The 23,545-nt window shown below is 35.8% G+C and overlaps 1 protein-coding gene across 5 annotated transcripts in view; it reads left to right on the top strand.

Annotated features, from left to right (window-relative positions):
• Positions 1-23,545, top strand: part of PDE5A (phosphodiesterase 5A) — a 129,222-nt gene that overhangs the window by 6,851 nt on the left and 98,826 nt on the right. For all 5 annotated transcript variants that reach the window (XM_007999666.3, XM_073017600.1, XM_007999664.3 and 2 more), the window contains exon 2: positions 14,944-15,532. In XM_007999666.3, the coding sequence (XP_007997857.3) occupies positions 14,944-15,532 (589 nt within the window). The remainder of the gene's footprint in view (positions 1-14,943; positions 15,533-23,545) is intronic.

The following is a 23,545-nucleotide window of genomic DNA, read 5'->3' as shown; positions in this document are numbered from 1 at the left end:
AGGAGAGGGGAGACTTTTCCCTTCATTCTGAATTATAAAGTAAGATTAACTTTTTGCAATTTATTTTCTCTGAATAATTGTATTTTACCTAAAACCGGGAAAGGATCATCATTTGATATCATATTCATAGTGATAATTATAAAAAATAAGAATTTTCTTCTCTACTTTTAGTTGAATATCTATACTGAAAATATACAAAGAGAAAAGACCCTGACCTTCTGAACTGATGAAATAATTAAAACACACACACAGGATCACTGAAATTTAGAGTTAGTAGGGATCATATAATCTCATTTTTCAAACTTAAGTAATGTACTCCCGTTAAAGAAAGACATTGTTTTTGATTTACAGTATATTAGAAAGGTTTTGGTTGCAAGTGACAGAAACTGAACTTGAACACATAAAGAATTGACTCACATAATTTTAAGTGCTTGTGGGATTGGGTTGGCTGTGAATTTAGCTAATCAAATAATCTTGCCAAAATTCTGTCTGTCTCTGTGTCTATCTAACTATCTGTCTGTCTATCTATGTATCTACCTATTTCTATTTATCTTTTCATCTATCTACTCTGTTTACCTGTCCTTCCTTGCATCTATTTATCTATCCATGTATCCATTTGTTCATGTATTCATCTATCCATGTATCTTTTGGCCCTGTGCTGTGTTGGCTTTATTTTCTTGCATGCTTTTTTATTTTCTTGAATGTGCTGAGAGTTTCTACTTGTTAACTATATGTGGGTCTTAAACTTCTGATATTAGGGAGGTACCTTCTTATCCATATCCGTCCTCCCCAGATTACCCTGGTCTTACTTGGGTCACATCCCAACTCTGAACCAATCATATTCAGGAGAGTAGGGTTGTTTGACTGTTTTGTTGGGGCAGGTAGCCCATAAGGTGATATGTCATTGGGGAAGGTACATTCCCAAAAGAAAGTGATGTGGGCAGACCCAGAAGTTCTAGATATCTACCATACCTAGTGTTGACTTCCTTTTATTTTAATGTTAGAGAAATGTGGAATTCTTAAAAGCAGAATACATAAAAGCGATATAATTTAATCATAGTCACAACATTTATGCAACTGTAATGCCAAAATACATTCTAAGTTAATTATGAAACAAACAAAATGATAAAACCACAGCCAAATGCAGATTTACAGCATTCATTAAAACACTCTTGCAAAGTAAATATGATTTTAACTACCTGAAAAACAGTATGGTAGGTCAGCTGGCCTTTGCTACAATGTGGCCTCTAATGATTTCACTTCTCCCACTGGGTCTCTCTGAACAATCATGAAACTTTTATTCCTCTAGCACAGCATACCAGCTTTCATTTTTTACTTGCTATGAAGGCATGTATGCATATTAAATTTACTTCTTTATTTTCTCATTAACACAAATACAAACCTTAGAGCTAAAATTGCAGGGCAGTAGTTGGTAATAAGATGGTCATCCCAGTAATTGAAAGAAATTTATTTCACTTTCTTTTGTTTTGATTATGATTATTGTGAAAATATAAAATTAGAACATTTTATAGAACAAAGTAAAGATCTTCAGACATACTTGTTTTGAATTCTGAAGGCTCTCAAACCTCAGATAAATGCCATTGTAGTCCCGTCTCTCCCATATCTAAACTGCAAAGCCAACTAATTTACATGTTTAGTGCATAGATTTCAGTTATTATGTTTTCTTTCAGATGTGGTAGGTTTTCCTTTAAGCAACTTCTTTTATACCATATGTTGTGAATGCACAGAAAATTACAAAATATTTTGTCCCTTCCAATTCTCAGTCAAATTTGAATGTAAAACCATATGAAGCAATTCTGCATTTTATTTATATTTGGTCCCAGTAAGCTTCTCAGATGTTTTCATAGCTGGAGCAAACTTAGAAATACTAAATAACTTTGGGCAGAGTCTTCATTTCCTTACCATGCCAGACCCAAGCGAACTACTCACTATAACATCTGAGTAGAGGTTATTGGAGGATATCACTTAGAGGTGTCCAAAATCTCCCATTTTGTTTAATAATAGTCTGTTAATATCTTAATCATCTAAACCACTGCTTCTCAAAAGAAGATGTTGGCATTTGGTGGTGACACTTTTTTGTTGTTAGAGGCTGTCTGGTGCATAGCAGGACATTTAACATCCCTGAACTCCAGATACTAAATGCCCCATCCGTGTGATGGAAAATCTGTTCCCACGCATTTCCAAATGCCCCTCAAGGGTTGGCACCACTACTTGATTATGAGCCACTGTTGTGAACCCTTTAAAATTGATTTTTGTTTATGGTTAAGGGTCCTAGATAGGACAGCCTTAGGCTTCAACCCCAGACCTACTTTTCTAAGCGGAAGACTAGGTGCATTATTTACTCTCTCTGTAAAATGGAGATGATGGCATTTACCTCATAGTGTTCTTAAGAAAATTAAAGGAAATAATGCATGTTTCCTTATCTTTTTAGTGCTGATTTTTCGTAGTTTACCATTTTACCTTGAGCATCATCAGTGCCTTAAATATAATCACAAACTTTGGTAGGCATTTTCTTATCCTGGTAGATGGGAATTAAGTTCTGACAGCATAGTGATTTCATAGACTTTAAATGTCATTTTCATTTTTTAGATGAATTTTATTAATGGTTTGAACAGAAGCTTTTGTGGGATTGTGTAAGGTACTGGAAAGGGAACTGGAATGGGAGCCCAAACCCCCAGATTTTGTTTCCAGCTTTGCTATTAGCTAACTTTGTGACTGGCTCAAGTTAATGAACCTCAAACCTTAAGAGGGGAGGTGAAAGAGGGTGAAGACTCAAGGTAGAGAGATTCATAAATGAGCTTAAAAATCTCTTTCAGCTGTAAGAGTTCTTTATTCTCACCAGGAGAGCCGAGTATCGATTTCTCAGATTGAATAGTTTCATTCTTTTAAGTATTTTTCCAAATTTGAGTAGTGGATCCAGGTCAAATTATGCAAACAACATAACTAAAACTGTATAAAAGAAGGATCCAAGAGGAGGAAAAGCAGCCAACATGATTTTTTATGTGAGTTATTTTGTGTTTTCCCTACAGATAATTTTTAGCAGATTTCCATATAAGTTATCAATCATACTTTCCAGTGAGAAAATTTAGTATACTGTTTGCAATGCCAGTATTAGTGATTAATTCACATGACTGATTAAAAAGACATTGAAGAGAGCAAAGAGGATGGCATTTTAGTAGCTGACTTATAAACACAAAAATACACACTGCAAATCTCCTCCAAAAGTTACTGCTGAATGGACTTGCTATATGGACATTTTTGAGGCCCAAGGATTGGTATCACCCTACTTTTAGAATTTACCCAAGTACCCTTGGATAAGAACTAAAACAGCCAATTTAATCCATAAATTACCTATAGCAGAGTGTTAAAGCATTGTTTTATCAGATATTAAAACTGTGCTCCAGTTTAGAATTAATTATGAAATATTGCTCTGGTGTTCATCATAGTTAATTATTGTATTTTTTTACATTTGTTGTCAAACAGTTTTAACTTTTATATTTTGGGGAAAAAAAAAGTCCCCAAATCTATAACTTATTTTTTGACCAAAAAAAAAAGAAAAATTCTCTAAGTAGTGATGAAAAAAACAAATTATATTCTTGCATTTATTTTTCTCAGTTAAATGTTCATGACCTAATCTTAATATAAAATTCAGAAAATTTTGTCATATGTAAGTGTAGATATTAGTCTGAGGAGTTCATTTTTTAAGTTGTAATTTGAAAGAATGCATTAAAACAGCCCTCTCTCTCTTTTTTATTTTAATATAAAATACCTCTGTAGAGAAGTTATTGCTTTTAAATTAGGGGCTTAGGAAGAAGCAAGAGCCAACATCTACTTATTCTGCTGTATAAATCCATTAAATAAATTTTCTTTATTTAAGAAAACCAAAACCTTAATCAGTTTAAAAAATATACTCCACTTAATATTCAGTTAACTTAAAAACAATAACTATCGCGAATGAAATACCGTGTCTCTGACTCCAGCATCATTTCCTTTACTTTTATCATGATTTCCATTTTATAAAGAGAGTAAATAATGTACCTAAGGTCATATTCTTAGAAAGAGGTGATTCTTGGGTTAAAGTCTAAGTCTGTCTCACCTAGGGCCGTTAACCACTGTGGTCAGTGTCAGTATTAATGGAAGCAAAGCAAAGGCTCATAGATTTAATGTCATGAGGATTCTAACTCAGGAAGAGGTTAACGTTTTCTTCTATGGCCTCTTTCTGTGCAAGCACATTACTTAATGATGTGCCTAAAGACTTTGCCCAAGTGAGTTTAGTTTCCATATATAATTTCAGAGTATAAAAATTAGGAAATCTCAAATGACATTTTAAAATAGAGTGGTTGAAAATTTCGGTACTAGGCCATTATAATTATCTTTTTAGCATTAGAACACAAATACCCTAGTACAGTGTATTTTCAAAGGAGTTTTATCCTTTGATACATTATTTTAGGCCAGAGTGCAAAATGTATTAAACTAGTTGCTCTACGAGCAGGTTTCATCTAGTTATATTTTTAACTCGTGAGGATTATTATGTTTATATCAAAAGTTTACTTTGCCTTGTCAATTTTTCTTCTCTTTTCCTTACTTTTCTAGGAGCCAAGAAATACTCTATAAACCCTATAAAATATTTTAATTAATTTTCCATTTCAAGACATCTGGAATATTGAATATGTATTTTAAGGCCTTTCTGTCTTTTTCAAGATTCATTTTGTAACATGAGTGAGCAGTTCCACTTTGGTAGAAAGTAAGGTTATTGTGACAGGGAGACCGTTTGGACACAGACACGTGTGTGTGTGTGTGTGTCCCTTTAGCTAATTATATTTGAAATGCAGTTCCAGGGCTTGCATCCCTCCATCCTGTCAACAAGTTTTATAATCCTATTTAATACTTCTAGATAGAGGGCATTTGGAAGAAGCTGTGACTTGTGTAGATTAGTGGAAAATTTCTAAAAACCCAAAACATAAGTTGTAGTTTTCTATCTTGTGATAGGTTTATAATAATCTTGAGTGGAAACGGTAAATTGGAAAGGGGGGAAGGTTTTGATTCTTCCCACATTATATTCCATACAGTTACATTTCATTTTTTTCAGTGAATATTATTAATCAATTTATAAACTTTTTAGAAACTATGAAATGAAGTGTACCCAATATGCAATACAAATCTATTTAAATAGCCATAAAAATGTATTACAATACTAACTAGGCACTATTTAATTTAATCATTAACTTAATTGAGTCCATCATTTTAAGAGTGCCACACTTCTCATCTAGTTACAAAATATGAGCACATAGTATGCGTAAAATGAAATAGCATTGTATTTTTGCCGTGTGTAATTTTGATGAAATAAACTCTTTGTTAAAACTATTGTAAAAGTTGATAACCATTCACCTTCTAAGCTTCCTAGCCTCCAGAATTCCTTGTTTTTTTTTTTCACAAATGAATTTGTTCATCCTTTTATATTACTAAAGACACAAAATGTCTGTCAACTTTCGCCTTTTCCTGCAGCAGCTGCTGGAACCAGGTTAGCGCACATGCTCATTAGTTTTGCTGGGTGCTCCACTCACACGATAACATCATCATCTTGACGGGTGCAGTGCTGTTAGCTTCATGAAATCAAAATGTGTTCAACATTATGCTTAATGACAGTGATTTTTATGTTAAATCATTATTTTATAAGCAGTTTGAGCTACAAGAGTCTTCTGTAAAGTAGAATATCTGGATAATAAACTTCTGATTTGATTCATTGTGTAAAAAGTTTCGAGAGTAAGATTTGAGTCACATTTATGACAAGAGCTCATGAAAGGTTTTAGGCAACTTCCATTTGGTTTTATTTCCTACCATCTAATTAATATGAATTTGGGGGTTCTTTGCTTGCTCGGTATGGAAAAGGATATCTTCGTGAGCCTTAAGTGTCATCTGTGGAATATGTAAGTTTGAAACAACAGGTGGTATTGACATTAGTGTTATCTGAGAGGAATAACTTCCAACAGTGATTTTGGGATGTCCACAGGGTTTCTTCATATCTCGGGATGCATTGTATAAGTTTAAAAGCAAAACTAAATTCACTCTTGTTAAAAGGGTATATAATACAACTCATTTATGAGGTAAGAATTTTTTGTGTAATAAAATGTGTAGGAAATACGTGATGGGAGGATAATAAAAGATTTTGGTGAGAAAAGGGGAAGATACGGATGTAATGTAAAACTCAGGCTCCTATCATTGACTATAAATTATTGGTTCCAATGTTCATTGCATTTTCCTTGGCTGTGACTTTCTTTGAAGTGTGGAGGGCCTGTTGTCTTTCATTAATAGCTTTGTAAAAGTTAAATCAACTGAAAGACTTCAAGAGGGCAGCCAGGTTTTCTTCTGATTGCTTCCAGGTTTTCAGGGCAGTTAGCAAAGATACACTTGTACATCAAAGTGGAGAGTCCAGATTATTAGTACTTGTGGTCAAGGCTACAGATACTTCAGTGGAATTTGTTTCTGTTTTGTTGTTCTTGCTCAGATGGCTATGATGTAATTTAAACTGTTCTCTCTCTTTCTTTCTTTCCTTTTTTTTTTTTTTTTTGAAAATTTAGTAGGATTCTGTCAAGAATGTCATTCTAAAGTATTTGTTTTGGCCAAGGACTTTTAGTGTTCATGGTGCATGTTGCTGGCCATATCCAAACCCAGTTAAGACCCCTCAACCTGTGGACTTGTATCACCAAAAACAACCTTTTTACTCTTATCCTTTTTCTGATTCTCTTGGCTGACCTTTGTGAGGAAATAACAGCCATTGCTCCTTAACCCAGCCCTTTGACTCCATTGGCATGAGTACTAAGAGTGTAGTAGATAGCAAATTTTTAGATATGTTGAAGAGATTTTGAAATGCTTCCATGTGCATTTTCTAATTTGACTCACACATCAACCCTGTGCAGTGAGTAAAGGAGCCAGAAGGCTTTTCCCCTATTTAAAAATGAGGAAGTTGAGGGGCAAAAAGAAGTTAAGTTGATGGACCCAAGGACCACTTCTTGTCCTATTCATACTGCAAGCTGAGGTGGGGAGTCTTAATAACCTGTTAATATAGCAGCCCATTTTTACCACTGAAGATCTCAAACTCCAGTGAAAATGAACTCCAGAGAAGTTGTAATTGTTTTAGCATCAGATCCGTGTAGTGCTGTAGCTGGAACTAGAATTATCGCCTGATTGTTAGTCTGATATTCCTGACTTTATACTCTGCTGAAGGCAGTCAGCACCTTACACTTCAAAAAAGGCCAGAACGGGTGCTATTTTTCTTATTTTATCGGGGATAAAATGGAAACCCAGGGGAAGAAAATTGCTTAGTGCTAGTCACACATCCTATTAGTAACAAATGCTAAGATTAGAACCCAGGACTCATGGCTGAAAATGCAACCTCTCAATGCTTTGTAATCCCGAGAATTTTTATCAATTAGTAAATCTCCCTTTTATAAGTAGATTGCAGTTTGTTTTGTTGCTATGCAATACATTATATGGGATGGTTTTTAGAGCAAAATGAATGAATTTGATTTAAGGAGATATTTTATGCTCTAGTTTTACTGCAAATTATGAATCCAAGTGCTTCCAAAAGGTTAAATTATCATACACAGGATTACAGTGTGGTAGTCCTTTGTGCTCTCTCAATGATAAAATGAGTGATTTGATAGCCTGGAACTTACTAGTATGATGCATAGAACTTGCCTTCTCTTTGTCGCCTATCCATCAACAATTTCATTTAGGAAAAGCTATATAGAATGACTGGAGTGGCCAGATCAAATACAGGACACCCAGTTCATCTTGAATTTCAGATACTATGTATACTGAAAACTTATTCATTATTTATCTGAAACTCATTTTTAGCAGGCTGTCTTTTTTATTTGCTAAATCTAGCAACTCTGGGGATGACTTTTTCTCAAACACATTTATTATACTTCTTTTCAGTACATTGCTTTAGACTTATAAAATGTGACCTGTTTTCAGAGAAACATAGACATGTTGGAATTTAGTTAGTTTTTTTTTTTTTTATGGACACTACCCTTAAGAAATAGTCCTTAGAAACAGTGTTTTCACCTTAAGAGAACAGTGTGTGGTCCTTTTATGACCTGGAGGTAAAATATTTCATGTGAACGTGTGTCATAAGTCATCTTTCTCTATGCCTTCTCTGTTTGAATTTGACTTTTATTTCCAGATTCAGCTAGATGTTACAGAGTGCCTTCTTCATGGCAAGCACTGATGCTCTGGGAACTTTTATATTCTTAATAGGGTATAGTACCTGCAATAGGAAACCTGGATTTGATTCCTAGTGTTGCCACCAAATAGTAGAATGGGTGTGGTTCAGACATTTAATTAGCTTCATATTTTAGAAAGTAGGTTCATTAATGCCTGCCTCACCAGGTTTAAATAAAATTATGTTTTGTTTTTTTTTTTCTGTAGCACTAATGCGAGTATTTTTCAAAACCCCCTAGAATTAATAAAGGGAAGGGAAAACAGAGATCCTATCTTAGACCATCAAAGCGATTACCCAGTTAGAACTACCACTGAGGTTTCTGGATTTCTGTCTGTTGCTTTCTACTTTTATATTGGACATGTTCACAGTCATCTTTTCCATTACTTATTTGTGTACATTTACCTAACTTCATATGCCAGGAACTACCAATATGTATATAACTTCTGAATACAATATAAACTTTTAAGTTTGAAAGGAAAGATCATGATGATTTTTCTGGAGTTACTCATTATTCTGTCCCTGGCGCCCAACATAGTACCTTGTGGAAATCCCTGTCTTATGAGAATAATTCATTCCAGAAGAAAAAAACAATTAAAGTTAATTCTATCAAAATAGAAAAAAAGTTCATGGGAAGGTTTTGATTAGAGCTTTATCTTGAAAAATAGAACCACAGATTATGAAAATAAGTTTATATTTGAGCTACTAATAATAAAATTGATATTGTAATGACACTCTGCTAATTCTTAGGATGAAACTCTGCTAATTCTGTTACAATTAATTGTAACAGAGTGTAGCCATAAACAATTATCTTCAGTTCATGTTTGGCTTTTGCAGCAGGATCATAAAGAGAAATTTTTTCCCTAAAATAGTTTTTTGAATTAATATTTGAAGGCTTCATCAGTTTTGCCCAAGGGGCTTTCTTAATTCAGAATATAATTATTTGACTAGTATTCTCTTTGTGAGTATCTGCTATGTCATTATCCTTATTGATTGTTTCTTCAGTTGTTAGCTGGTCTTTAATTGGGCATAACTCTTAATTGTCATGGCTTTGTGTAACATTAGAAGGATTCTCCAACATCATTTTTATCTATATCTAGAAAATCTATATTGTCTTAGTCCATGCTGGCTGCTATAACAAATAGCTTAGACTGGATAATTTATAAACACAAATTTTTTGCTCACAGTTTCAGATGCTGGGAAGTCCAAGATCAAGGCACTGGCAGATTCTGGTGAAGGCTTCTTCCTCACAGATGTCAAATTTGATGTGTCCTCACAGAAGGGCAAAAGAAGTTAACAAGCTCCCATAGGCCCTTTATAAGGGCCCTCAGTTAGGTTGTTTTTCCTTTGATTTAAAGAAATACCCAAGGCTGGGTAGTTTATAAAGAAAAGAGGTTTAACTGGCTCATGGTGCTGCAGGCTTTACAGGAGGCATGGTGTTGGCATCTGCTCAGCTTCTGGGGAGGCCTCAGGAAGCTTTCAATCATATGGAAAGTGAAGGGGAAACCTGCATATCATGTGGTGAGAAAGTTATAGCAAGAGCAGGAGCAAGAATGAGAACAAGGATGGGATGGTGGGAGGTGCCATATACTTTTAAACAACCAACTTTTAAACAAGGATGTGAACTCAGGCATCATGAAGGGGATGGTGTGAAGCCATTCATGAGGGATCTGCCCCCATAATCCAATTACCTCTCACTAAGCCCCACCTCCAACACTGTGGATTGCATTTCAACATAAGATTTGGAGGGGACATCCAAACTACATCAGGCACTCATCCTATTTATGAGAGCAGAGCGCTCCCAAAGGCCCCACCTCCTAATACCATCACCTCCAGGGTTAGGGTTCAAGAGATGAATTTTGTAGGGACATACATTTAGACCATAGCATATGTCTTATATAAGAATTTTAATTTCAATTTGCAGGTGATTTGTATTTGCATAGAGACTGAAGTATTTTTTTAAAATCACTGGAGTATAGATACTAGTCTTAAGAGCAAAGGCCCACTTCATTCAGCCATGTAGATTGTGCACTGCAGAACTCCAAGGAATGCTCAAAGGGAAAGATGTGTGAGAAATGATTTAATTTTATTTGTGATTGGTTCATCAGTGATTTTGATGTTATGATAATGTTTTCCTATGCAAGCATGTAATTACAGGGACGCAGATAATCAATAATGTGGTCATGAGAACTCCCTTTCCCTGCCACTGGTGGTTAATACAAATTGTTGATTGACTGACTGAATATGCTACATCTGCTTTTCCTATGTCATTTAATATTGAGTTAATGTCTCTAAGAAAATATCCATAAGCAACATTTATGAGACAAATAGAGTAATCACAAACACATAATATAGAATTTTTAGGCACTGGCTCTGCTTAAGACATGTGCTGCACCAGGCACTGCAAGGTATACAAGCATACATTAGTCATTAGTCGTGGTCAGTTGTGAGACTTACACATCCAAGGGGTGATGAACAGTAATTGCTAAAACACAATGTTGATTTTCTGTAATAAACACACCAACATTTAGATATTCAAAAGACTGTTGTACCTTTTGATGCTTCAGGAACCTTCATTTATTTATTCATTTATTCCATTCAAGAAATATTTTGAGGACCTACTGTAGGTGATAAGCATTAATCTAAGTACTGGAGATGCAGCAGTGAACACGTAGCACTAATGAAATATCTAGTCAGAGGGGATAGATGATATAACAACAGATTGATAAACAAGAAAAATAGCAGATAGTGAGAATTTAAATTATGTAGGATAAGAACATGATGTGTCAGGACCACTTTAGTTGGAGCAGTCAAAGATGACTTATTTGAGCAGGGGATGTGGAAGCTGATCAGCCATGTGCCAATGAGGGGAGAGCATCCCAGACAGGGCAGTTAGAGCTTGGTGTGCTTCAGGAGCACCAAGGATGCTGGCATGGGTGAGAGGAACCTATCTGTAGGGGATTACAAGAGCTCAGGTTTTATTCTCAGTTCCATGAAAAGCCAAGTAGGATAGCTAAGATGTTGACATACTTTGCTAAAAGTTTACTGTGGCTGCTGTATGGAGAATGGGATTGCAAGGGGATAAGTATAGGATCAGAGAGAATGGTTAGGGGACTATGGCAACAATCCAACTGAGAGATGGTGGGGTTTGGACCAGGGTGGTAGTAATGGAGATAGAAATAAATAAGCAGATTGGGATATAGGTTTTTGGAAGTCAGGTTGACAGAACTTGACTGCGCAACTGAATGTGAGAGTTGAAGGAAACAGAAATTTAGAGTAATTCCTACGTGTTTGGTTGGACTAACTGTGGAAGTGATGGTCCTCCATATGTGGGAAAACTGGCAGGGAGTAAGATGAAGCAAGGTGAGATGGGTAGGGTCTTAGGAATTCTGTTTTCACCATTTTAAGTTGTCTAGATATCCACGTGGAGTTGTCAAGTAGGCAGTTTAATTTAAAATTCAAAAGAAGATCTCCATTTCCCATTGAGAAGATAAGAAATAAGTTGGGGCTAAGTTTTAGGTTTGTGGCTGAAATGGTTAAAATGTCTATTTTTATATTGATTTAACACTTCAGTAACATGTCCATATTTGAAATCACATCCGATATGTTAACTTAGACATACTGCTTTTTTCCTGTCTTATCTTTTCCAAGACAGTTTTATTTGAAAGCTTCCTATGCATTGTTGGCAGCTTCACATGCATTTTTAGCATCAGTGTCTTTGGCACTATTAGTGCAATTCTGGGGGCTACATAAGCAAATCCCACAGTGTGTCGCCTTCACTTCTAAGGTTTTGAGATACTGAATTATTTTAATTAATATATGTTGTCCTCACTGGAAATTTTGTCCTAAGTCACAGCATGCATCTATGAAACATTGGGACAATTATATGTTTTTAAAAATCAGTGTAGGTATACGCTTGTGATTTGTACAATACACTTACCTACCATATTGCTTTCATGCTTCTTCAAATTTGTAATACCTCTTTATTAGGAAGTCAGTCAATTCATAAGGCCTGTGAGGTTATTTTCCTTTAAATTACTCATTGGATATTTTTTAATTTATTTTTTAATTGATAAGAATTTTATGTATTTAAGGTGTACAGCATGATGCTTTGGTGTATGTATACATTGTGGAATGGCTAAGTCAAGCTAATTTGTATATGCATTGCTTCATACTTATCTTTTTTTGTGGTGAGAACCCTTAAAATCTTCTCTTTCAGCAATTTTTAAATATACATTATTATTAACTATGGTCACCATATTTACAATGGGTCTTTTGAACTTATTTCTCCTAAACTTTTTGAAGACTTTTATAACTGTATCCAACTCTTGAAATTATAAGGGAGGTAGCATTTTTATCTTTTCATTTTGACCCGTTACATTCTAGATGGGGTATCATTTCAGAGTAACGTATATTTAACAAATAATCCATCATTGTTCAAAATGAAATAATTAGGGGAACATCCCATAAATGAAAGACTTAGCAAAGACTCAGAAATAAGACGGTGTGTTCTTTTTAAACTCTTTTGTTTTCACTTAATTAATTCATATCATACATATCAGTACACATAATCATGTTTTAATGTCTGCCTAGTGTTCTCTTGTATAAATGTGCCATGATGTATTTAGTCAGCCTTCTACTGGTGATACTAGGTTGCTTCTTATCTTTGCTATGTGAGCAAACAGTACTTACTATATACAGTAAATACCCTTGTATTTCCTTTGTCACATATGTAAAATCTCTGGAACAAAGGATAGATACATTTAACATTTGTTAGATATTGCCTACTTGGTCCTCCAAAGAAGTAATATCAATTTTTTTTTTTTTTTTTTGAGACGGAGTCTCGCTCTGTCGCCCAGGCTGGAGTGCAGTGGTGCGATCTCAGCTCACTGCAAGCTCCGCCTCCCGAGTTCACGCCATTCTCCTGCCTCAGCTTCCCGAGTAGCTGGGACTACAGGTGCCCGCCACCACACCCTGCTAATTTTTTGTATTTCTAGTACAGATGGGGTTTCACTGTGTTCGCCAGGATGGTCTCGGTCTCCTGACCTCGTGATCCACCTGCCTTGTCCTCCCAAAGTGCTGGGATTACAGGCGTGAGCCACCGCGCCCGGCTGAAGTAATATCAATTGTTATTACAACCAAAAACATTGGAAAGTGACTACATCCCTATACTATCTCCAAAATAGTACATTGTCTAACCTTTTTATCCTGGCCTTTTGTTTGGTATAAACAGTCAATTATGTCATTGGAGATTTGAGATTACATTGTTTTTTGTATTGGCAAATTATTTGAAATATCCTCAGTTATAGCAAGTTTTTATCTTTTGATGGTAAGTTTGAGTTTTCGAAAGGGTCATGTCTTATCAGAAGATAGAGAATTAAGTTAGCTGTTACCATTGATTTTTTTTTTGTTTTTGTTTTATTTGTTCATTTTGGGAAGAGTTAGTGAGAAACAAAGTCTAATTTTTAGATAAAATTAGTATTTTTATTTGGATTATAAATTGTTTCAGAAGTGTTTCAAAAGAAGAGTTCCAAAAATGTCTAGAGTAATGACACCATTAATTGGTGTAAGATTACAGCGTTCTAAGGGGCATTATTTGAATTGAACAACATGCTTTGGATTGTGTATGATCTAGTATGTTTGTTTTAAAAAGTGACCTACTGTGATGGCTTTAGCTCAAATGAGTTGCTTTCATAGGAGGGTACATTAAAAACATAAATGCCTTCAGTTTTCTTGGACTGCATTTTTAAACTTAGATAAAGCCTACTTTAAAATAGTAGTAGATAATCTAGAAAAAGTGATCCTTTTTTACCATTATTAAACACACATTATTGGGATAATATTTACAGAAGTCTGATTTTTCTATACAAGATTAAATTATTTGTCTCTTTCATTACTCCTTCTAAACTTACCTACTTTTGCAATATAGATATAACTATCTAAAATAGGCATAGTAGCAAGCCAAATTTAGACAAATATTTGTTTTAGTTTTCAAATATTTAACTTCAGAACAAGGTATGTGTTTTAAACATCAAATTAATGTGCATATTTATATTTTCATAAAACTATTGGCAAATTTAGTGTCTTTTACTTTTTAATGTAAACTAATTTTGAGAGAAGCAGACTCAATGCTTGCTATGCTGCAATCAGATATATAAAATTATGTATATAGAAGTCAGCCTTTATTAAGATGTTCATTAAAGCAATTGTCCTCTATTGTTTTCCAAAATAAAATTGTGTTTTTGTTTTTGAGAGAGAGAGAGTCTCACTTTGTCACTCAGGCTGAAGTGCAGTGGTGCAGTGGTGTGATCATACCTCACTACAGCCTCGAACTCCTGGGCTCAAGCAACCCTCCTGCCTCAGTCTCCCGAGTAGTTAGGGTCATAGGCACATGCTGTCATGCCCAGCTAATTTTTAAATTTTTTCTAGAGACAGGGTCTCACTTGGTTTCCCAGGTTGGTCTCCAACTCCTGGCCTCATGCAATCCTCCCACCTCAACCTTCCAAGATGGTGGAATTACAGGTGTGAACCACCGTTCCTGGCCAAAATAATACGTCTTAAGTAAACCATCTTGTTTTTATTTTCTGTGACATATCAAATTATTGTCTCGTCAGTTTACCATGAGAAGACGTTTAGGAGCTTTCAGGCATAGCACCCTTTCTCTTCAAGTATCTAATGTGTCTGCACGTTCTGTTCTGCAGAGAAATGGTCAATGCTTGGTTTGCTGAGAGAGTTCACACCATCCCTGTGTGCAAGGAAGGTATCAGAGGCCACACGGAATCTTGCTCTTGTCCCTTGCAGCAGAGCCCTCGTGCAGATAACAGTGCCCCTGGAACACCAACGAGGAAAATCTCTGCCTCTGAATTTGACCGGCCTCTTAGACCCATTGTTGTCAAGGATTCTGAGGGAACTGTGAGCTTCCTCTCTGACTCAGAAAAGAAGGAACAGATGCCTCTAACCCCTCCAAGGTTTGATCATGATGAAGGGGACCAGTGCTCAAGACTCTTGGAATTAGTGAAGGATATTTCTAGCCATTTGGATGTCACAGCCTTATGTCACAAAATTTTCTTACATATCCATGGACTCATCTCCGCTGACCGCTATTCCCTGTTCCTTGTCTGTGAAGACAGCTCCAACGACAAGTTTCTTATCAGCCGCCTCTTTGATGTTGCTGAAGGTTCAACACTGGAAGAAGCTTCAAATAACTGTATCCGCTTAGAATGGAACAAAGGCATTGTGGGACATGTGGCAGCACTTGGTGAGCCCTTGAACATCAAAGATGCATATGAGGTAAACAGGGGACCCTGAGAGCAGGGCAGGTGCTGGGGAGGGTACTATGGCTGGGGCATTGGATAGCAATCATGAATGGTGGGGATATTTGAAACTGAGATGTAATAATTTGCATACTTATTTAAAACTGGAATGTAGGCTAAGAATTTTCCCATCTTTAATTGCCAGAGTTTCTTCTCTGGTGGTTCAGCTGAGGATATGAGCCTTAAGGAAATCTCATCTTGTTTTTCTCCTTAATGATAATTTAATATAGCTCATCTCATGGTTATATTCTCCCATCTTTTTATCTGATCACTATGCATATCCCCATCTATGTTATCCCCACATGAACCTCTTAGAATTTTCCTGAGATTCTAAAATGATAGGTGCAAAAACGACAACAAAAAGAACTCATAGTCTCTTTTCATTCATTCATCCAATTAATCATGTTCATTCAAAGTCCCATTGATACCAAAGTCTGGTTTTCTTTCCTTCTATCCTCTCTTTCATTTTTTAAACAGATAAACTTACAGATATCTTCAAAAAAGTGGAAATTTTTGCTCTAAAAGTTTTCAATGGAAAGATTTGTTATTTCTTCGTCTTTTGCTATACCTATGCACAAGTCTTTAATTAAGGGCTTAAAGGTTACACTGTAAGATTCTTCAAATTTCCCATTTAAAATAATCCCTTTTATTAATGGAATTTTAGTTTTAAAACCAAACGTCTTAACTGAATGGCACTTTATATGTTTATGAGGTATCTTACAGCATCTTGATAGAACAATTGTTCTAGCTTTCTACTGTGTGGTACACTATGAAGATTCAGTAGTAATTCTGGCTCAATTCATTTAATTCAGAGAGTCATAGCTGTTTTATTGTGTTCCTGGTGCCTTATAGTGCCTGGCACATAGGGCTTACTAAATATTGGTTGAATTAAAATAATAGTACATGCAATAGATAAATAGCATAGAGAGTAGGTCATAACAGATGCCAAGAACAATGTGATAAGGTTCAGAGAAGCAAGATAGGACATCTAGTGGGAAAGATGGAGGAAGTTTTTTTTTTTTTTTTTTGGAGATGGAGTCTCACTCTGCTACCCAGGCTGGAGTGCGGTGACGCAATCTCTACTCAGTACAACCTTTGCCTCCCAGATTCAAGTGATTCTCCTATCTCAACCTCCCGAGTAGCTGGGATTGCAGACACCTGCCACCACGCCCGGCTAATTTTTGTATTTTTAGTAGAGATGGAGTTTCACCATGTTGGCCAGGCTGGTCTCGAACTCCTGACCTCAGGTGATCCTCCCGTCTCAGCCTCCCAAAGTGCTGGGATTACAGGCGTGAGCCACCGCACCCAGCCAGAGGAAGATTTCTCTGAGGGAGCAATGTCTGATACAGATCCCGGAAAATTTGAATAAATTGAATAAATTGAGATTTGTGCATGGTGAGATCCAGAGGTAAAGAGAAGTTAGAAGAGATAGGAAAGTAGGACCATGTAAGTGTGTAGATAAGAATCTGGACATGAAGGAGCTGTGGGAGCACAGCCAGGAAATTACTGAGATCTTGAATGCCAAGCTGAGGAATATATATTTGGTTTAGAAACATGAGGAGTAACTGAAGATGTTTTGAAAGGGGAACGAGTGTGATTTAAATTGTGCTTTGGAAGGATTAATTTTACAGTAGTCATAAAATGAATTAGAGGGGGAAATGCTACAAGTTGGGAGGATAGATGATAATAGTCTAAGTATGAGGAAGTAAGGACCTTAACAAGGACCCTGACCTTAAAGATCAAAAGGAGGGAATGGATTTCAGATGAAGAAGTATTAAGTTGGTGCAGAAGTAATTGCCATTACTTTTAATGGCAAAACCATGATTACTTTTGCACCAACCTAATAGAATCTGCTGAACTTGGCAGCTAATAGGAGATGCAAGTGAAGGAGAAAGAGGAATTAAAGATGACCAGGTTTTGAAGTTCGGCAAATGAATAATGATACTACTAGTGAGTAATACCGAAGGCCGGGATTTGGGGTGTGATAGTTCATCTAGGTTAAGTCCTGAAATGTTTCTTCAGAATCCATTCTGTATAAGCAATGCATTCAATTTTGATTCTCTTGGAAAAATTTACTAGTCTTCATAGAATATCTCTATGACCTCTTTGAGCTCCATAGTAACTTCACACTGTAGCAGATTCCAAGGAGGGTATTAAGGACACAGCTGAAGGATTGCTGCCAAGTTTGCAGAATCCCCTTCCTGTCTTAAGTGACAGCTGGGTATCCACTTTTCAATGGCCCTATGGTCCCATGAGTACAGTAGGATCATAAATATTCTCCAGCTTTGTTGAGAAAGCCTTTATTTGTCTTCATGGTCCTAAATGTCTCCAGCCCTGAGAATTCGTCACTTACATGCATTTTATTTAATCTGCCTACCATCTTCAAAGTTTTGACAATATCTTTTCTGTTTGGCATTTGATAATGATTTAATTCTTGTACTATTGTTTAAAACAGCTAATGTCCTTGATTTGCATGGCTCCTGGGGTGATGCCTCTTAACCTGTGGATTTCTCATGTTGCTACTTCAGCTTTGGTACCCTTGATCTGTATTTATGGTAGCCTTGCAGGAGTTATTTCATGTCCCAAGAATTTCATTAGAACTTGTGGAGGTTGATGTGTGATCTAATTTACATTGTGATCTAATTTATATTGGTATTAGCAGTGGAAGTCAGTTGGCTAATGGATAATTTATTACTAAGCACCATCCATAATTTGAATAATTAAAATACTGTGTTTTTTGAAAGTAGTCAGGATATGAAAATATATTCTAATGTTTTCTGAGTCCTAGCTCTTTAAGCATGCATCTATAAAAATGACACTGTATGGCAGATTTCTTAAGCTTATTTGACCATAGACCACTTTAAAGGATGTAATGTCACCGTGGGAAACCAAGAGAGGTGTCTGTGAAACAGAATAATACTCAGATTGATGCTGAGAATTTTTTTAAAGTCTCATAAAGTTAATTATAAGAAATGACCTATATTTAGTTCACTTTTGAAACTTTGTAACAGAAAATGATATTAAGTGTTATAAATTTGAAAAATTCTGTTGTTTTATTAGTGATAAGATAACATATTCATATATTTAAAATACAAGACAAGATCCACTACTCAGACCAGTGATTCTCATGTAGACCATAAATACCAATGAAAAGATTAGTTGATAAATGCTACACATACATTGATGTTCAGTCACAAATGGTCTCATGCATCAGCCCACCATCATGCAACTACCCTGAATGTGCCACACCATATATGTATGTATTTATTTAGTTAGTTATTTTAAGCTGAAGTCTCACTGTGTTGCTCAGGTTGGAGTCCTGGATTAGGTGATCCACTCACTTCAACTGCATGAGAAGTGGGCTATGGTCCTGAGTAGGTGGGACTACAGGTGCATGCCACTGCAACCGGCTTGGGACAGCATTTATGAATAACAAGGAGATATTAACACATTTATTAATAAAATATTCACACTTATACTAAGAAGCTATTAATAGTAAGATATATAATCCGAACTACTAAATAAATGTGCTTGGTATTTTCCTTTTATAGGAAAACCAGATAACATCCAGTAACTACACAGGATTGCCCTGAACCCCGTTCCATGTCCCAAGGAAGTCTTAAACCTTCCCATGATTTCTATGCCTTAAGGATTTACATTGTCAAAACATCTCTCCTTCTCCCAAGTCAAAACTCAGACTCATGTGCTGTTTCCACTCCAGGACAGACACTCCATGTGAACCATGATTTCTAGAGAGAAAACTTGGAGGGTCTTAGGGAAGGGTCAAATTGCCACTTATGTGGCTTTGACCATATAGCTATTATTCCTTCCTTCCCCACTTCATCTTTCCCTTTCATTTTTTTTTTTTTCCTCCAGAGAAACAAATTTTCACCTTCTCTCACCATGCAGGACTCACTTTCTACTTCAACTATTTATCAATATATTTTTCTAAAGAAATACAAACTGTTTCAACTGAATTTCAGATGATTATTTCCAGATGAATTTTAGAAGAAAAAGAAAACCCCTAGCAATTGTAATTTAGACAAACCTCCTAATCGAGGTGTAACTGTGCCACTGGAAACACAGTTTGGGAACTGCTGTGTCTATGCTTGTTCAATGTTTCAGGCATTGTCTTAAAAATTCCACTCTGTGGAAGAAAACCAGCCTTATAATTTGTCAAGTCATCTGTGTTGTTTCCTTTTTTAAATTTTCTATTATTTTTATTTTGGTATAATTTTAAACTCACAGAAAAGTTGCAAGACCAGTATAAGAAACTGCTATATACCCTTTATCCAGATTCTCCAGTTATTTTTTCCCCCATTTGCTTTATCGTTTCCTCTCTTTCCCTCTATAATGCATATAAGTAATATATGCTTATTATTTCTGAATGATTTAATAAGCTAAAGATATGTTTTTACTAAATAGTTCAGTGTATATTTTCTAATAAGAATATTCTCTAACCCAGCCATAATAAAATTATCAAAATCAGGAAATTTTATATTGATACAATACTATTATCTAATCTGATATAAGACTATTAGCAGTCCATAGTCAAAATTTCATCAGTTGTCCCATCCCATTAATAAGCTTTAGAGTTATTTTCCCCCAATCCAGGATATTATTCAGGATCCCATATTGCACATAGTTGTAATGTCTCTTTAGTCTCCTCTCTGTTTGAAACAGTTTCTCAGCATTTCTTTATCTTTTTAAATTTAGACATTGTTGAAGGGTACAGGCCTGTTATTTTGTAGAATGTCCTTCACAAATAGATTCAAGCTAGGCCCTTTTAGCTGGAATACCATATATATTAATATTGACACCTTAACTAAGCAACAACTAATTAATTCTCCTGTTCTTTGACACTGCAACCCAATTCAACCCAATTCAGTTCTGATTCTTAACTTCATGGAGTTAGCACTGACCCTGCATGTTAAGGGCTCAATCGCACAAGCCTGCCCCAACTTTAGACGTCAGCCACAAGTGGGATCCCTAGGCTGCCACACTTCTTCCAGACTGACTACCAATTCAAGGGTTCTAGTGACCCCTGCTTAGGTTCAGTAATTAGATAGAATGACTCACAGAACTCAAGAAAGCACTACACTTGTGACTACAGTTTTATTAAAAAGGTTACATACAACTCAGGAGCAGCCAAATGGAAGAGACGCATAGGGCAAGGTATGGGAGGTGGTGGAGGGTGGGGTGGTGTGCAGAGCTTCTATGCCTTCTCCAGAATGCCAGCATCCCAGCACATCAGTATGTTCACCACCCTGGAAGCTCCCCTAAACCTCCTTGTTCTGAGCTTTTTAATTGAGGCTTTATTATGTAGGTGTGATTGATTATATTACTGGTCGTTGGTGAGTGGATTCAATCTCCAGCCGGTCTCCCCTCTCCAGCCGGTCTCCCCTCTCCAGAGGTTGGGAGTGGGACTAGAAGTTTTAAACCTCTAATCACAAGGTTGGGTTTTCTGGTTCCCACCCCTAATCCTGAACCCTTCTAGGGCTCACCTCATTAGTGTGAATTCGGGTATGGTTGAAAAGGGCTTGTTGCAAATATGGAATTACACTAGTATCACTCAAGAAATTCCGTGGCCTTTAGGAGGTCTGTGTCAGGAACTGGGAACAAAGATCAGAAACATGTTTAATTATACCACACACCTTCTAAATGTATCTTATAAGGAGGCATATTTATGTGATATAAGTGTTGATGATGTTAAATTTGATAACTTTTTAAAAGTGATATCCACCAGGTTTCTCCAATAGTTTTTCCCATTGTAATTAATAAGTATCATACGGGCAGATGCTTTGAGACTGTGTAAATACTCTGTTCATCAACAACCTACTGACCAGTTTTAGCATCCACTGATTTTCCAACTCCATCATACCTCTTATATTTGTTAGCTGAAATTCTAATGTAAGGGAGAGTTTTGCTTTCTCCTTCATTCATGCATTCACATCATTATGGACTCATGGTTTAATATTTTAGTCAATTATATTTTTATTATCTTTATGCTGATGCTCCAATTATAACAAATTTGCTGAGTCCTGTGTATTTTTGTTATATCCTCATTACTTTTGGGGCATTTTTTTCACTTTCTGGCTAATCAGAATGTTTGAGGCCTATCTTACACTTTCCCTGCCCTAGCCCTAGAATCATTCTTTTTTCCCAAGAAGCCCTGATTTCTTTTAGTGGGGGGAATGGTATTAAGAAACCAAAATTAAGGCACTAGATGTGCTCATTTCTGCTGGTATATTAGCAGACAGAGCTAGGAAAATAACATATAAATATACATATACATCTATATTGTATTTATTTATCTATCTACTTATTATAGTAAAAACAATTGAATTCATACTGATACTTCCAATTTCATCTGATAACTAAAGATGCATTATTTTTCTTCTTTTTTTCTTCTGTTGAGTGTTTCGTTCTCCAAAAATGAAAGACTAGGCTTCCTTATTTTATATATATATATATATATATATACACACACACACACACACACACACACACTCATGTGTTCAAGCCACGTTTCTAGCTCTTTCTAGATTTTAGTATCTTTCTCTTTAGACTACAGAATTTCCTTTCGCACTTCTTATAGTACATACAGTGCTGACAAATACTGTCAGTTTTAGTTTATATGAAAATGCCTTTATTTTTCCTATATTCTTGAAGGATATTTTCACTGGATAGATGAACCACTATCAGTTGATAGTAGTTTTCTTTCAATATTTTAAAAAAGAGTTTTCTCATTTTTTCCTTGTCTTCATTTTTCTCAGGAGAGGTCAGCCATCCTTTGTATCATTTTCAACTTATATGTTTCACCCTACATATCATTTTCACACCATGTGTGTAAGCTTAAGGTTTTCATCAATTTGGGAAATTTTTCTTTATAAATCTTTAAATATTTTTCAGCTTCATTATCTTTGAGACCCCAAATTGTGTGTGTGTGTGTGTTTGTGTGTGTGTATACACACACACTTGATAGTATCCTAAAAGACACTGAAACTTTGTTAATGTTTTGTGGTTTGTTTTCTTTTTCCTTTCAGTCCTTCTGTTGATCAACTTTCTGTTGATCTGTCTTCAGGATCACTGACTCTTCAGCTGTTTTCAGTGGGCTGTTAAATGTATTAATGAACTTGGTGTTTTATACACTATACTTTTCAGTTCTAGAATTTTCATTTGACTATTTTAATAGTTTTTTCTTCCTTGAAGAGATTCCCATCTCTGCAAATAAGTTACTACTATATTTTTCTTTAAATCCCTGCATTAATTTTTAATAGCTGCTTTAACGTCCTTATCTGTGAAGTCCAACATGTGAATCATCTTGGGGTCATTTTTTATTGACTACTTTTTCTCTTTACTATGGGTTTCATTCTCCTGTTTCTTTACATATGTGGTGATTTTTGTATTGTCTGCTGCTCATAGTCTGTTTCACTACATTTGGATTATATCCTCTTACTTTAAAAAAGGGATGAGATTTGTTCGGGCAGGCAGTAAAATTACTGGCAGATTATTTTGATCCTGTCAGGCTTGGTCTTATTATTTGTTAGAGTGGATCTATTCTAGTTTTGAATTTAGTCTTAGGGAATACCCACAACTATATGGTATAGTCCTTACTCCTAAGGAGTGGTCTTTCCCTGTCTCAATGCCAGAGCTGCTGAATGAATTCTCTACTTTGGCTGGGCTGGAACTCCATTGTCTCCAAACACTTCACTAATTGATGTCACATTCAGTTTTTAGCAGGTAATTTTTGCTAGTCCTTTAGGGTTTTTGCACTATACCTGCCCAAAGTGACTAGAAACTCAGTATCTTTTGGTCACCGCTTCCAAACCATCTTCCTTCCAACCCCCCAGCATAGCCCCTGTGCTTTACACTTTCCAACCACTTCAGAAGTTTGGAGCTCCATTCAGTTCTGTTTCAAAGTGTTGCCCTCATTGGGTAGCACCTGCCTTCTCTAAAGTAGGAAAATGCCCTCAGGCAGAAAGCCAGA

This window comes from Chlorocebus sabaeus, chromosome 7 (assembly GCF_047675955.1).
Source record: "Chlorocebus sabaeus isolate Y175 chromosome 7, mChlSab1.0.hap1, whole genome shotgun sequence".
In the NCBI taxonomy this organism is placed as follows: domain Eukaryota; kingdom Metazoa; phylum Chordata; class Mammalia; order Primates; family Cercopithecidae; genus Chlorocebus; species Chlorocebus sabaeus.
Note: the sequence above shows the minus strand (reverse complement) of the source record. Positions and strands in the feature narration are given on the sequence as shown.